This window comes from Cydia amplana, chromosome 1, assembly GCF_948474715.1.
Source record: "Cydia amplana chromosome 1, ilCydAmpl1.1, whole genome shotgun sequence".
Classification (NCBI taxonomy): Eukaryota; Metazoa; Arthropoda; class Insecta; order Lepidoptera; family Tortricidae; genus Cydia; species Cydia amplana.
This window is the reverse complement of record NC_086069.1, coordinates 17,535,529-17,550,767: the sequence shown is the minus strand read 5'-3', so window position 1 is coordinate 17,550,767 and position 15,239 is coordinate 17,535,529. Positions and strand designations below refer to the sequence as shown.

Below are 15,239 nucleotides of genomic sequence, written 5' to 3'. Positions count from 1 at the left end.
TAATTACACGCATTATCATGGGGAAATTCAAACATCATGCTCGGGGGCCTATGGCCTACTAGGGCCCCACAGTGGACCACCAGGCTGCATAGCAAGTAAAACATTAAAGGTGAAATACCATATTCTCTTCATAAAATATTACCTATTGAAATCACTCTTTATTCCGCCTTTTAGTTAAAGAGCCCTAGCATAGGCACTTGCAGCTGAGACCGCGACAGGGCCCCGCGATTTCGATTTTAAAATAGTTTTTTCTTATTAAAAACTCTATTTCCTATGCAATGGCAACCCGTAATAAATTTATTTTCTACCAGTTGGGATTTGACTAGCGTTTGAAGTTTGTGTTAAAAAACGCAGAAATTACTTACTTCTTTATTAAATAAGGATTGATTTAATTGCAGTTATTTAATTAATAATTGCAATGATTTTTCAAACTTGGATAATTGCTAATTCACTGTGTTAATTCACTGGTGGTCTTACCCTACTATTCATCGGCGCGGTAACCTTGCATACGAAATACCTACTCGTACACGCGCCATTCTTTCGCTTGATCTGGATACACTTATATAACAGTAACCGTTTATGATATTGTTACCAGAAAAAGATCAAGGCAACGGTAGAGAAGGCGTGCGACCACCTGCCTAATAAGTCCCTGGACGGCGAGTGCAAGCAGTTCGTCGAGGAGTACGGCGATGCCATCATCGCGCTGCTCGTGCAGGAGATCGACCCCGCTAGCGTAAGTACCAATGATATTATATAACCATAGATAGGTTATACTCATACTTGAGGAGCACAAATCATACTTCCATATTTATTTATGTGCCTACGAAGAAATCTGTTATAAATCATTGGTAAGTACCAGCTTCTATCTCATACAATACAAGCCTGGCATGTGTGAGGCCCTTAAAGCAACACGGAAGGGAGGCGGTATTTGCACTATTTCCCCTCTGCCGAGGTACAAGATCAACTGATCTAGCGCGGGTAATAAAACTAGTTGCACTTGGATTTTAAACTAGACCGAATCCAGTCGCGCGAGTGGACACTGCAACACAAAAATGCCTATTTGCTCGGTTTTTTGTTGTAAAAACAGGTCGAATACATCAAATTTACAAAAAGATGGTGTTAGATTTCACATGTAATATTTTTTTTACATATCATACGTTTAATTACATTTAAACACAATTATTATATTTTAGTTTCATGTCATTGTTGGATTTATCGATTTTTCTCACCCAGTACAAATTGCGGATCGGTCGAGCGACAAATCCGACTTCTCATGTCTTGACGAAAATGTGTTAGTGTGCGTGTTGTGACACTTGTGACTCAGCCGTACACAAAAACAGATCGAGGTGTGCAAGATTTGTCTGTGTAGGGTGTCATTTTCTATGTATTTGTGTCGTCATTACAGATTGGATTTTGTATGTAAGTGTGTGAGAAGTGCAACTGTGTGCACGTTCCCCCCCGCGAAAAATGGCAGAATGATTTGTATGTTAAGATATCGCTTGTGCCTATCCCTTCCGACGTGTCGGAAGCCCGTGTTGATCGAAGGTGAGGCCTATACATAGTGCCGTTCACGATGACGCGCAGATTTTTTTTATATTATATAAAAAATTTATATTATTTTATATTTATATTATTATATAAAATAATATATTATTTGGATTTTTTTTATATTATAAATGGGCTTACTCATGGCCACAGACTAGCCGAGGCGAAGACGTGGCCTACGATCGGAATATAGATTTGTCAAAACTAAACTTTAATAGCATGACAATACGAAGACCAAAGCACGCGTCTTCGTGAATGAGCATCTATACTCTATAATGATCCACGCCAACCACAACATGATTTCGCATCACATCATTTCATGCATATCTACAATATGAATTGCCGACCGCTCCTGGCCTCAATTGCACTTTATTGCGGCCAAGAGCAGCCGGAAATAACTATCTACTGCACCGTCATGACGAAATAATGACATGATATAGCAAATCACATACGCCCAATGTAGTAGTTTTCAAATTGAGGAGTTTTAATTAACATAACACACGTTTAGGTTAGACAAGCTAGCATACCAAGTTAGAACTTGAAAGTGGCTTGCTTATTTTTATTTATTTAGAAATTTGAATCAGGCAACAAAGCCCATATTATAAATACCTTACAGACTAACATATATATCCATTTTATAAACTTTAAAAAACTAAACACTAGGCGACAAAACGGCGTGGCTCCGTTGAATCGTCTGGTCTTGTGTCGGATTCGGCAGTTTGCCCCGGAACCTCCGTAACACGACACCCTTCGACCTGAAGTCGGCGCACTCGATGGTCCCTTGCAGCGGTCGCGGCACGCGCACCACAAAAGAGTTGAAGTGCTTGTGATTGCGATCTGATATTTGACTTTCCCTTTATTCCAGGTATGCCCAGGACTTGGCATGTGCCCGCAGACCCAGGAGATCAAACGCGTCAGCAAGCCCGTGCAGAAGTCCAACTGCGCGCTCTGTTTGTTCGCCGTGGAACAGCTCAACCAGATGATACAGACTAATCGTACCGAGGTACCGTATTTGAAACTACTACATACATTTTTTTTACTTGTAAGTTTTTTTATACATAGAGTACGTGCCTGAACTATGGGATCAGCACAGTGGGCCTACCTCCTAGTAACCTACCTCCATGTTTATGGGCGTGATGTGACAACATCAAGTTATTAATTATGATTTAGGCCCAAATTCCCGATTAGGATTTTTTGTTATCAGATCCCTTGTAAAAGTTCCATAAAGTTTTTTAGGGTTCCGTACCCAAAGGGTAAAAACGGGACCCTATTACTAAGACTCCGCTGTCCGTCCGTCCGTCCGTCCGTCCGTCCGTCCGTCCGTCAGTCCGTCCGTCTGTCCGTCTGTCACCAGACTGTATCTCACGAACCGTGATAGCTAGACAGTTGAAATTTTCACAGATGATGTATTTCTGTTGCCGCTATAACAACAAATACTAAAAACAGAATAAAATAAAGATTTAAGTGGGGCTCCCATACAACAAACGTGATTTTTGACCGAAGTTAAGCAACGTCGGGCGGGGTCAGTACTTGGCCGGTTTTTTTTAAAGTCACCAGGGAGGTTTAGTCAGTCTCGTCCAAAGTTCGTGTCAGCGCCCATGTTTATCGAAATCTTCTTTCTTAGTCTTGATGTCATCATGTAATTATTAATATTGCTAAATAAACTTCCACAGGCGGCCATCCAAGCAGCCCTCGACGGCCTGTGCAACCACCTCTCCGACAATGCGCGCATCCAATGCGTGGACTTCGTGGACACCTACAGCAAGACGCTCATCGACATGCTGATCAAGAACCTGGACGCGCAGCAGATCTGCGTGTACTTGAAGCTCTGCACCAACAACCTGGACGATCCGCTGAAGATCACCAGCCAGAGCATCGACAAGTGGTTCACGCAGCCCAGGATCAAGCCCAGAAAAGGAATCTCCCTGCTGCCCGACTCTATGAAGGAGAAGCATGCTGATATCGGTGAGTTGATGGGTTTTTGAGATATTCCATATCAAGTTCTAAATTTCCAATTTAGGCAAAATGCTGCCTTGTCACCCTTTTCAATGCGCTTGATACCTTTAGCACTATATATCTCGCGTTGAATGATGATACCAGAAATTAGCCTGTCTTTAAAGGATTTGTTGGTCGTTATTTGTCACTTGGCGTCTAGTCTAATTGAGGATAAGAACTAGAATAACTCTATGGCCAGCTAAAAGTACATATTCAGAACCACATATTTTAAACTTGATAAATCAGAAAGTAAATTTTCTCAAACATGCAATGAAATGTCGTCGCTCCGGGCGTTATATCAGGCTTCGAAGTATCACGTTTAGGGCGGAGCAACTCCAGAGAACTGTAAAGGAATTTCATACGAAATTGAAGGCCTAGGCCGGGAAGTAATTTTTTTTTTAATTCTAATGTAAACATGGGGTCTGTGTCCATGAACAGGCTAAACAGCCGATTTATTTTTATTTTTAGTGAATGAATGGTTATCGGACCAAAATATCCGTGTTAACGCCTGTTATACACGACCGTACTGATATTAAGAATACGAATCTGTATGATACAATGTGTTGATGAATAAATTTAAAATCTTGAGACCATAGACAATATTTAAAATCCTCTGCATTTATTTTATTTATTGAAATTGAGATTCTTATTATCAGGTTGTGTATAATGGCCCTAATACGGTCTATTCGATCACTACACACGCGAAATACGGACGACTTCCGTAAAAAAAAAGTCATTATGGCAGGATTAGAAGGAAAATTAAAAAACTTTTGTCGTGTAGCTATTTGTGGTTGATATTTATAATTTGTTTTTTTGAGTGGTGAATTTTTTTATTTCATTGCATATGTTTGAGAAAAGCACTATACATGCCTAGCCGTGAAAAGGTCTTGCCGACTTCGTATCACTATCCGGCCTCCCTACGGTCGGCCGTCTATACCTACTCACCCGGCAAGCCCTTCTTTCCCGGCGTCTGCAGTAATGTACTATAAATCGAAGAGTGGTGTTTTGACGCAGAGGGATATTTGGCAATCCATATTTAATTTTACGCAACTGGATAACGCTTTACTGAGGCACTTAGGGTCAAATTGTACTGGTAACCATGGAAACTCCAGGTTTAACCGGTTAATCCCGGGTTAGAGGAATGGTGCAAGTGAGCCTGAGTAATGTTATTTGTAGAAACGAACGAAATCCCGGACAACACTGTAAACGGGCGCGTGGTGAAGCAGCCGCAAGCCAATACGGTGTGCGTCATGTGCGAGTTCGTCATGAAGGAGATCGACGACGAAATCAAGGATAAGCACAATCAGGTATGTTACTAATTCCTTACGTTATAACTTATAGCAATATACTATACCACAATGTTGGGTTGACAAAGAGAGTATATAAGGGAGAAGTAGAAGAGGGAGTTGGAAGGGGCAGACCTCGGCGGACTTTCTCTGATCAGATCGGGGAAATTCTGAAGAAAGGCCAGGTCAAGAGCATCTCAGGATCGTAGCAAATGGAACTCCGTGGTCTCTGCCTACCCCTCCGGGAAATAGGCGTGATTATATGTATGTACAATACAATGTTGGGTTCCGTAGAATTAGAATTAGAATTAGAAATTAATAATACCAATAGAAAAGTTAAGCTATGGGTAAAAGTATGTAACGGGGAATGTGAGCAAATATATCATACTGTACAATGTCATGGACTCCGGACTTAGCGTAAGTAGGTACAGTCAGCTGCAGAGACTGTACATACACACATGTCTCTGCAGCTGACTGTACATGCAAGTGCATGCATGGACCAACCATGAATCAAAACCACGAACATTTTTTCATGTTTCCTTTCAATAAGTACTTGCTGGTCTAATTTATCTAGCGATTCATTCAAAAAATCGAATATGGCTTAGACAAATCAAATCAAGACAAGATTTTGAGCTAGACTAGGTATAATATGTTCATTTTAATGCTATTTTATTTACTTATGTGTTGGCTGGCTTTACTTTGCAGGACGAGATTAAAAACGTAGTGCACGGCATCTGCAAGCGCATGCCCAAGTCGGTGAAGGCCGACTGCGACCAGTTCGTGGAGAAGTACGCCGACCTGATCATCAGCCTGCTGGCCCAGGAGCTGGAGCCCGACGAGATCTGCCGCGAGCTCAAGCTGTGCGACACCAACCGCGCCATCTCCGCCATCAGAGGTAACGGACGTGGTAGGTGACGACCGACTGCGACCAGTTCGTGCAGAAGTACGCCGACCTGATCATCAGCCTGCTGGCCCAGGAGCTGGAGCCCGACGAGATCTGCCGCGAGCTCAAGCTGTGCGACACCAACCGCGCCATCTCCGCCATCAGAGGTAACGGACGTGGTAGGTGAAGGCCGACTGCGACCAGTTCGTGCAGAAGTACGCCGACCTGATCATCAGCCTGCTGGCCCAGGAGCTGGAGCCCGACGAGATCTGCCGCGAGCTCAAGCTGTGCGACACTAACCGCGCCATCTCCGCCATCAGAGGTAACGGACGTGGTAGGTGAAGGCCGACTGCGACCAGTTCGTGCAGAAGTACGCCGACCTGATCATCAGCCTGCTGGCCCAGGAGCTGGAGCCCGACGAGATCTGCCGCGAGCTCAAGCTGTGCGACACCAACCGCGCCATCTCCGCCATCAGAGGTAACGGACGTGGTAGGTGAAGGCCGACTGCGACCAGTTCGTGCAGAAGTACGCCGACCTGATCATCAGCCTGCTGGCCCAGGAGCTGGAGCCCGACGAGATCTGCCGCGAGCTCAAGCTGTGCGACACTAACCGCGCCATCTCCGCCATCAGAGGTAACGGACGTGGTAGGTGAAGGCCGACTGCGACCAGTTCGTGCAAAAGTACGCCGACCTGATCATCAGCCTGCTGGCCCAGGAGCTGGAGCCCGACGAGATCTGCCGCGAGCTCAAGCTGTGCGACACCAGTGAACGCATATAAACCATGGAAGTATTCTGTCCGCTCAATTATGACCCAACGTAAAGTATTCGATTGTAGGCGGTGCTTACAGAGTGTTCGATTGGCAACTTCAGTGCGGCCGAGATGACAGTCAGTGACGGATGGCTAAATTGGTTTATAAAAACTACGTTTTTTTGTAATTAAAAATGTCTTCATGTGTCGTGAAGTGGTGCAGAAGTTGTTTTAGTTCATATCAAGGACAGTGGAATCACTTTTCACTTGTAGTAAACAGATAACTTCAGTAAAATTTGGAATAAACATGACGACATTTTTTCAATACTACCGTGCTAAGCTAAAACGTAACAACTGCATACGACTTTCATAACAACATACGACTTTTTAAATTGCGAGGATAATAGGGATGGTTTTATGCCAAATGAAGTAGACTATTTTATTAACTTATGATTGGTTTAGGTATTTTCTATATACAGTAGAATCCGCTTATAATGACATTGAAGGGAAGTAACAAACATGTCATACTAAGCGGATGTCATATAAAGCATAGTTGATAAACTTTTTATTTTATTTTTTCCAAATTAATCTCAAACAATTTTGTGAGAGATGAGTTTTATTAACCTTATACCAATTATCAACTTTCACCGAGAGTAAAAACTTAAACAATTTAAACGCCACAGACGTCCTCGCAGGGAAAGATGTGGGGCCGGCCACGAAAACCAGCGAATTTGTCAGTATAACCGGACATAATTCCATAAAAATAGTATTTATAGATCGAAGTTATCTTATCCGACTTTGTCACAAAGAATTTCATATGAAAACCAAACTTCGCACAGTAATTGCGTCATAGTAAGCGGTTGGTCAGTATAAGCGGAGTCATAATAAACGGATTCCACTGTAATTATAAATGTAGTAATAAATTCCTTCTTACAGATTTGTATTTTCCTTTTTTATTTCATGAGATGGAGCTATAAAAAAACTACCTAGTTATTTCAAATTAATAATCAAATTTGGTATTGTCATTTTACATTACTTTCCATTCAAATTCCCACAATATGCTATTCGCAGAGAACTATGGAAAAAAGCTGTCCAATTAGAGAGACATGAAATTGAGTGGATGCCTGGCAAGATATATAATGTTCTATTCATGAGATAACCCGTGAGATAATCATATCCGGTCTCCTATATGTAGATACATTTTTTTCTATCACGCTTTCACTGAATTAATTTAACAAATACACACATTATCTCAAAATGTTGATCATTTTAATCCACCCTCTACTGTCACATATATGTAGGTTCTCTCTCAAGCCATTTCCGTCAGTAGAAAAGAGCGGCGAATTTAGAAAATGTAAGCGCGCGAACGGTTATGGTCCCATACAAAATTGTAATTATGCGCCTTTTTCTACTGACAAACTTGCTTGACCGGCTATATACATATAAAATATTTCCATTGGAACTGAAAGTGGGGATTTATTGTGACTCCGCCTGTTCAAATGTTTTTGACCCGATTCGTGTACCTACCCATGTAAATTTTGCAGGCTGTATAGCCTGTCCGATTTCTAAGATCAAGTTCGCCATACATTTACTATGGCGTACTTGATCTTAGAAAAACGGACAGACTATACCAGTACGGCTACCATCAGTTTGGCACTGACAAACGCCGTCGAGAACGTAATTTACTTTCTATACATCTCGCTCGTACTCGCATATTAGTGCAAACGAGATGTATAGAAAGTAAATTACGTTCTCGATAGCGTAAATGTCAGTTTTGACACTGTCAGTGACTCATGGTACGGGCTCTGAACGTGACTTCGCACTGCCATACAGATTGATAATAAAATATACAAAATACTTATTATAGCGGAATACATTTATACAACAATGAATATTTAATTACAAATACAAATACAAATACAAATAATTTATTGAGAAAAGTATAGTACAGTGGTTGCTCTTAAAGACTACGAATTTATAAAGACAAGTGATTTACAAATGCCTGAACTAGGATTCCCTGTGTTTCAGGCAGCGAAGGACAATATTAACTATTTATTAATTATTCACTTAATTATAAACTATAAGTAGTACACAATATAAGTCTTCTTACCTAAACAAAAAAGTAGGTTCTTAAGTATTAAATATCAGAATACAGTAGGCAGTAGGTAATCATTTTACGACTATTAGTAAGTTCTCTGTATCATCGTACGTCATTTTTTGAAAGGCGCGTCGTAGAGTATTCTTGCAACAAGCATAGCTAAGTGGGTATAAGTCTAGTGTTGCATTTAACCTGTTGTACAAAAATGGGCCCAAAAAGACAAAGAATCTAGATGAAAATACGTATTTTCTTTGTACGGTTTGCATGCATATAATATCTTTGCGCCTTTTATTTCTATAATCAGTATTGAAAGGAGTTCTGGCGTGCTGCTTTAGTACTGTGCTTAATATATATAATTGACGAACAGTTAGTACTTCACATGATTTATAAAGGAGGTCAGTAGGGTATAGGAATGGGCGGGAAGTGGCTACCTTTAATAAGGCTCTTTGAGCTCTTTCTAGGGTTAGTAGTGTAGTTTTAGCTGTGCCACCCCAAGACGAGATGCAGTAAGTTAGTATCGATTGACATAGCGCAAAGTATACTTGTTTGATTAAATTTGAATCAGCGATTGAACGAAGTTTTTTAAATATAAACATTAACTTTCGAACTCTATTGCACAATGCTTCAATGTGATATTTAAAAGAGAGGGTTTCGTCTATCATGACTCCCAAATACTTGATTTTGTCAGTAATAGCTAGAGATTGACATGAGCAGAGATTATTCGAGTTTTCCTTACAGTTATGTGCGTAAAGTTTGAGGTTATGTGCGACCGGATCTGTTTTCCGCATGGAAAATCTTATAAAATTCGTTTTGTCGGAGTTCAGTGTTAGTAGATGCAGTTTTAGCCAGTTAGTTACAGCATCAAATCCGCGTTGAGCGTACTCGTAGGCCTCGTTTGTTGACTTTGCGGAAAAAAGTAGGGCAGTGTCATCTGCGTAGGAAATGATTTTGCCACTATCTATTTTTAGGTTGCATAGGTCATTAATATAAATCAAAAATAGGGTCGAGGCCAAAACGCTGCCTTGGGGCAAGCCAAAAGGAGTGTTTTCTAAATCGGAACTTATGATGTTATCTATTTTTACGCATTGAGTACGTCCGTCTAGGTAGCTCGCGATTAATCTATGCTGTGTTCCTCTAATACCTAGTGTTTCGAGCTTGTGCAGTAAAATGGGAGTAGAAACAGTGTCAAATGCTTTTGCGAGGTCCAGGAAGATGCCAATTGTCTTGTTACCCTTGTCTAATTCCTGAACTAGATAGTCAGTCAATTCGTGTACAGCATCTGCGGTTGATAATTTTGGCCTAAAACCAAACTGTGTCTTTGCCAAAAAGGCATTCTTCTTTCTTCGATTCATTATGTTGAGTTAGTCTGTCATTTAATTTCATATCAACATTTTAACTAAGTAGTTATCTTTTAATCTGCATTAAATTATTATACGTGAATTATTTGACTGGTTCTTCAATGTATGGCATAAACCTATCCCTGTCCAAGTCATATTCTAATCAAATATGAACCGCGAATTCTCAGCGGCCAGTACGTACAGCAAGAAGGTTATTAGCGGATTAATGTCGCTGATTGGTAGTTATTGACATTATATGCATTTCATCTACACTTAGCTGTGTACGTTAGTGTAATAGAGACAGGCTCTGTAAACGTATCGTCTTATTTAAATGTAGGCGTAATTGTGTATGTGTGCTAATTTGGCCCGAGAATTTGAACGGTAATGTTCCCAAAGGCGGTTTCCAGTTATATGCTTTCACTGTGCGACACCAACCGCGCCATCTCCGCCATCAGAGGTAACGGACGTGGTAGGTGAAGGCCGACTGCGACCAGTTCGTGCAGAAGTACGCCGACCTGATCATCAGCCTGCTGCCAGGAATCCACGAAGAAAACGAAAACAAGTCTGCCTCAAAAAAATTGCGACACATGTTAACATACATCACCAAATTGTATTGTCTTGTAGCGAAATGCTGTAAGAAGCTTAGATCGATCAGTTGTGAGGGACGTAGCGTACCATGACGTTGTTAAACTACTACAAAAAAACCGGCCAAGTGCGAGTCGGACTCGCGTTTCAAGGGTTCCGTACATTAAGTCCGACTCACGCTTGACTGCACATTTCTAATAGGTTTTCCTGTCATCTATAGGTAAAGAACTATTTTGTGTATTTTTTTTTCAAAATTTTAGACCCAGTAGTTTCGGAGATAAGGGGGAATGGTCATTTTTGGCCTATTTTCTTGAATAACTGCTAAACTATTAATCCTAAAATTATAAAATATATATATTTGAAATCCTTACAATGAGCTCTTTCATTTGATATGTAACACGATATAGATTGAAAAACTTTATTTTTTATATTTCACATTTACCCCCCAAAAATGGCCTCCATATTTAAAATTCATTTATTTACGTTACACGTCCATCTTTGGGTCACAAACTTACATATGTGTGCCAAAGGAGAATGGGCAATTTTGTATGGGGAGTGTCCCATGGATGTATACTGTTGAGACATATGTGGTTTTAAAGCTCTTAATCATAGTATTATTTTATTGTATGGCTCCAACCTTAGACACCTTGCAGGGACCGAGCTATAAAAAAAAATAAGTTGTTCACATAAACAGTTATTTTACATAATACGCGTGATATAACAAGTAAGAGCGTATTTCATTAGAAAGAATATGAGAAATGGTTTATGTTTTTTGTGCTAACTCCAACGGTAAAGTATTTAAAGGTTTAGAATTAACAGTTTATAATAATCCTCAAACTAAAAATTGTTTGCTATACAGCGGAATTAGAGTGTATACACAAGCCATGTATATCATGCGAAAAGTATTTGTATAAGCTATTTTTCGAATAATGTCGCTGCGGTCAAACGCTTGCAGGAATCGAAATAAATTCATTAAATGAAATAATTAATTGTAGTTAATTACTCCATAACTTTACTACTCAACGCTAGATGTCGCTAACAGCCAAAAAAATAATAATATGTAGAGCGGTAAATTCGTCAGTCTCACCCCATCATTTTAAAAAGTATAGATACCTAGATGACAGATTGTCAATGGATTACTAATGTGTTGTCTAAAAAAAATAATGTGTTGTCAAGTTGACGCCTGCACGGATCACATAAAAGATCGTCATTGTTAATAATTAGTGTGATAATTTATATATTCAGCAACGAATTCGAATTTTCTTTGCCTGAACGGCTAAAGAGATGGTATTATATATATTCGTTGAATGAGTAAGAAAGTATTACGTCTGCTTTTTCGAAGTCTACGGGACCTGCATGGGATGTTATTCCTTTCAGAATAAAATTAAATAATCTTACTCCTCACTGCACATATTGGAGAAGCTTACAGCGGAATCAATTGGAAAGTTCATAAAAATATCAATGTGTAGGTACGTCAAGCTTACCTTTATATTCAATGAAGTCTATACTAACATTTTGATCGAGTTGCTGAACCAGAGCGGCGCGAGCGGAAGATCGGAGCGGTTTATGCAGTTTTGAGCCGTTTTGAAGGACAACGGCGATGGTAGAGCATTTAGTTACCGACGACCTCTGCGGACATCGAGAGGGAACACAGAGCGGTAGCGATAAGACCCAATAAATATAATAGTGCTTAGGTTCAGCTGTACAGACCAATCTGAATCTCTTTGTTGTTTCTAAGAGTAGTGTAATGTAGGTACCTACTTTACATCGCTGCATAAAGCCAATATGTACTAAACAAGTACTCTCAACGATTGCTAAATGCTCTGCGAGTCCAGTATAATGACATTTTCAGTGTGTTGTAGCGGCAGCCGCGGCACTGTAGCTGTCCGTCCGGTATATACGAGTATGTTCGCGGACGCTCCCCAAGCACTACGCTTCGTACGACAAGCCACCACAGCCTCCTGTCCGTAATAGGAAGGAGGACGGGACAGTGTATGGCCTACTGAAAAACTGATCATACCTACATGTAAGGTTGTATGTAGTACTAATTTAATTAACATAATATATAATATAATACAGGGATTTTAAAGATTTGTGTCGAAGTAAAGTTCTGATGATGGGTTTCATGTAGAGAACTCGTCAAATCTTATATGCATAGGTAGGTAATACATTATATGTAATGTTTTTTGGCTTATTCATCAACATAAAAAGCGACATTTGATGAAGTGGAACTGCTGATGTTGACTAGAACGGAACTCTTCAGAGCACGCTATTTGCCTTTTTTGTTAAATAAGTAAGTAAGGTCCGTAAGTTACATTTGCGTCAAGGTCCAGTTTTGATGATGGGTTCCATGAGAAATCGAGGGAATATCTCAAATCTTATAGGCTTATACATATAGTCATTTTTGGATTTTCATCATCATATCGAACACTTTTATTAGTGACATTTGATAAAGTGGAACTTATTAACTATTATGAACTTTAATGACTACAACCTAAACTGTACAACGACGCGTATTTAACGTTTGGCGATTTGTCTTCTGTATATCTACGTATATACTCATAAGTAAGTTTGTATGTACGTGTCTACACTGTGTCGATAAACCTACCCAAGTGTACGTTCCAATAAGTACATTTATGTCTGCACAATGAAGCACATCATACCTCTTCCAGACTTAACGCGTGGGTTCGAGACCCACTCGAGCCCTTTGTGTCGGTCAATCTACGTAAACATACGGACCCATAAGTTAGTTAGTAGTGTCTACACAATGAAGCACATTGTACCTCTTGCTGATTTAAGGCGTGGGTTCGAGACCCACTCGAGCCCTTTGTGTCAGTCAACCTACGTAATCATACGTATCCATAAGTAAGTTTGTACTTCTTGCTGATTTAAGGCGTGGGTTCGAGACCCACTCGAGCCCTTTGTGTCGGGTCAATCTACGTAAACATACGTATCCATAAGTAAGTTTGTATATTTGTATCTACACATTGAAGCACATTTTACCTCTTGCTGATTTAAGGCGTGGGTTCGAGACCCACTCGAGCCCTTTGTGTCGGTCAATCTACGTAAACATACGTATCCATAAGTAAGTTTGTACCTCTTGCTGATTTAAGGCGTGGGTTCGAGACCCACTCGAGCCCTTTGTGTCGGTCAATCTACGTAAACATACGTATCCATAAGTAAGTTTGTATATTTGTGTCTACACAATGAAGCACATTATACCTCTTGCTGATTTAAGGCGTGGGTTCGAGACCCACTCGAGCCCTTTGTGTCAGTCAACCTACGTAATCATACGTATCCATAAGTAAGTTTGTACCTCTTGCTGATTTAAGGCGTGGGTTCGAGACCCACTCGAGCCCTTTGTGTCGGTCAATCTACGTAAACATACGTATCCATAAGTAAGTTTGTATATTTGTGTCTACACAATGAAGCACATTTTACCTCTTGCTGATTTAAGGCGTGGGTTCGAGACCCACTCGAGCCCTTTGTGTCGGTCAACCTACGTAAACATACGGACCCATAAGTAAGTTAGTATGTTTGTGTCTACACAATTAAGCATATTGTACCTCTTGCTGATTTAAGGCGTGGGTTCGAGACCCACTCGAGCCCTTTGTGTCGGTCAACCTACGTAAACATACGTATCCATAAGTAAGTTTGTACCTCTTGCTGATTTAAGGCGTGGGTTCGAGACCCACCCGAGCCCTTTGTGTCGGTCAATCTACGTAAACATACGTATCCATAAGTAAGTTTGTATATTTGTGTCTACACAATGAAGCACATTATACCTCTTGCTGATTTAAGGCGTGGGTTCGAGACCCACTCGAGCCCTTTGTGTCAGTCAACCTACGTAATCATACGTATCCATAAGTAAGTTTGTACCTCTTGCTGATTTAAGGCGTGGGTTCGAGACCCACTCGAGCCCTTTGTGTCGGTCAATCTACGTAAACATACGTATCCATAAGTAAGTTTGTATATTTGTGTCTCACAATGAAGCACATTTTACCTCTTGCTGATTTAAGGCGTGGGTTCGAGACCCACTCGAGCCCTTTGTGTCGGTCAACCTACGTAAACATACGGACCCATAAGTAAGTTAGTATGTTTGTGTCTACACAATTAAGCATATTGTACCTCTTGCTGATTTAAGGCGTGGGTTCGAGACCCACTCGAGCCCTTTGTGTCGGTCAACCTACGTAAACATACGGACCCATAAGTAAGTTAGAATGTTTGTGTCTACACAATGAAGCACATTGTACCTCTTGCTGATTTAAGGCGTGGGTTCGAGACCCACTCGAGCCCTTTGTGTCGGTCAACCTACGTAAACATACGAACCCATAAGTAAGTTAGTATGTTTGTGTCTACACAATTAAGCATATTGTATCTCTTGCTGATTTAAAGCGTGGGTTCGACACCCACTCAAGCCCCTTATGTCGGTTAACCTACGTAAACATACGTATCCATAAGTAAGTGTGTACTGTGTATGTTTGTGTCTACACAACGAAACACTTTATACCTTTTGCAGACTTAAGGCGTGGGTTCGACACCCACTGGAGCCCTTTGCGTCGGTCAAGTCAATAAAAATAATAATGTAAAGATAGATAGACGAATCTATCGTTACCTACTAAAAAAGTGAAATCAAAGTGAAGATGACTCTGCGTAGATAATGTATTTTATTACAGTAGTTTTTTCAAATCGGAAGGGTACGCTGACAGATCTAATTTCAGTACTATTTTGTAAGATTTGGCATTTTAATGCTATAAATTGTA

General features: G+C 40.5%; 1 protein-coding gene across 1 annotated transcript in view; it reads left to right on the top strand.

The window, feature by feature from the left end:
- LOC134649521 (uncharacterized) overlaps positions 1 to 15,239 on the top strand; it is a 49,976-nt gene that overhangs the window by 23,295 nt on the left and 11,442 nt on the right. Inside the window, exons 14-18 of the mRNA XM_063504282.1 lie at positions 596 to 733; positions 2,411 to 2,548; positions 3,219 to 3,510; positions 4,717 to 4,847; positions 5,532 to 5,721. Coding sequence (XP_063360352.1) covers positions 596 to 733; positions 2,411 to 2,548; positions 3,219 to 3,510; positions 4,717 to 4,847; positions 5,532 to 5,721 — 889 coding nt within the window. The remainder of the gene's footprint in view (positions 1 to 595; positions 734 to 2,410; positions 2,549 to 3,218; positions 3,511 to 4,716; positions 4,848 to 5,531; positions 5,722 to 15,239) is intronic.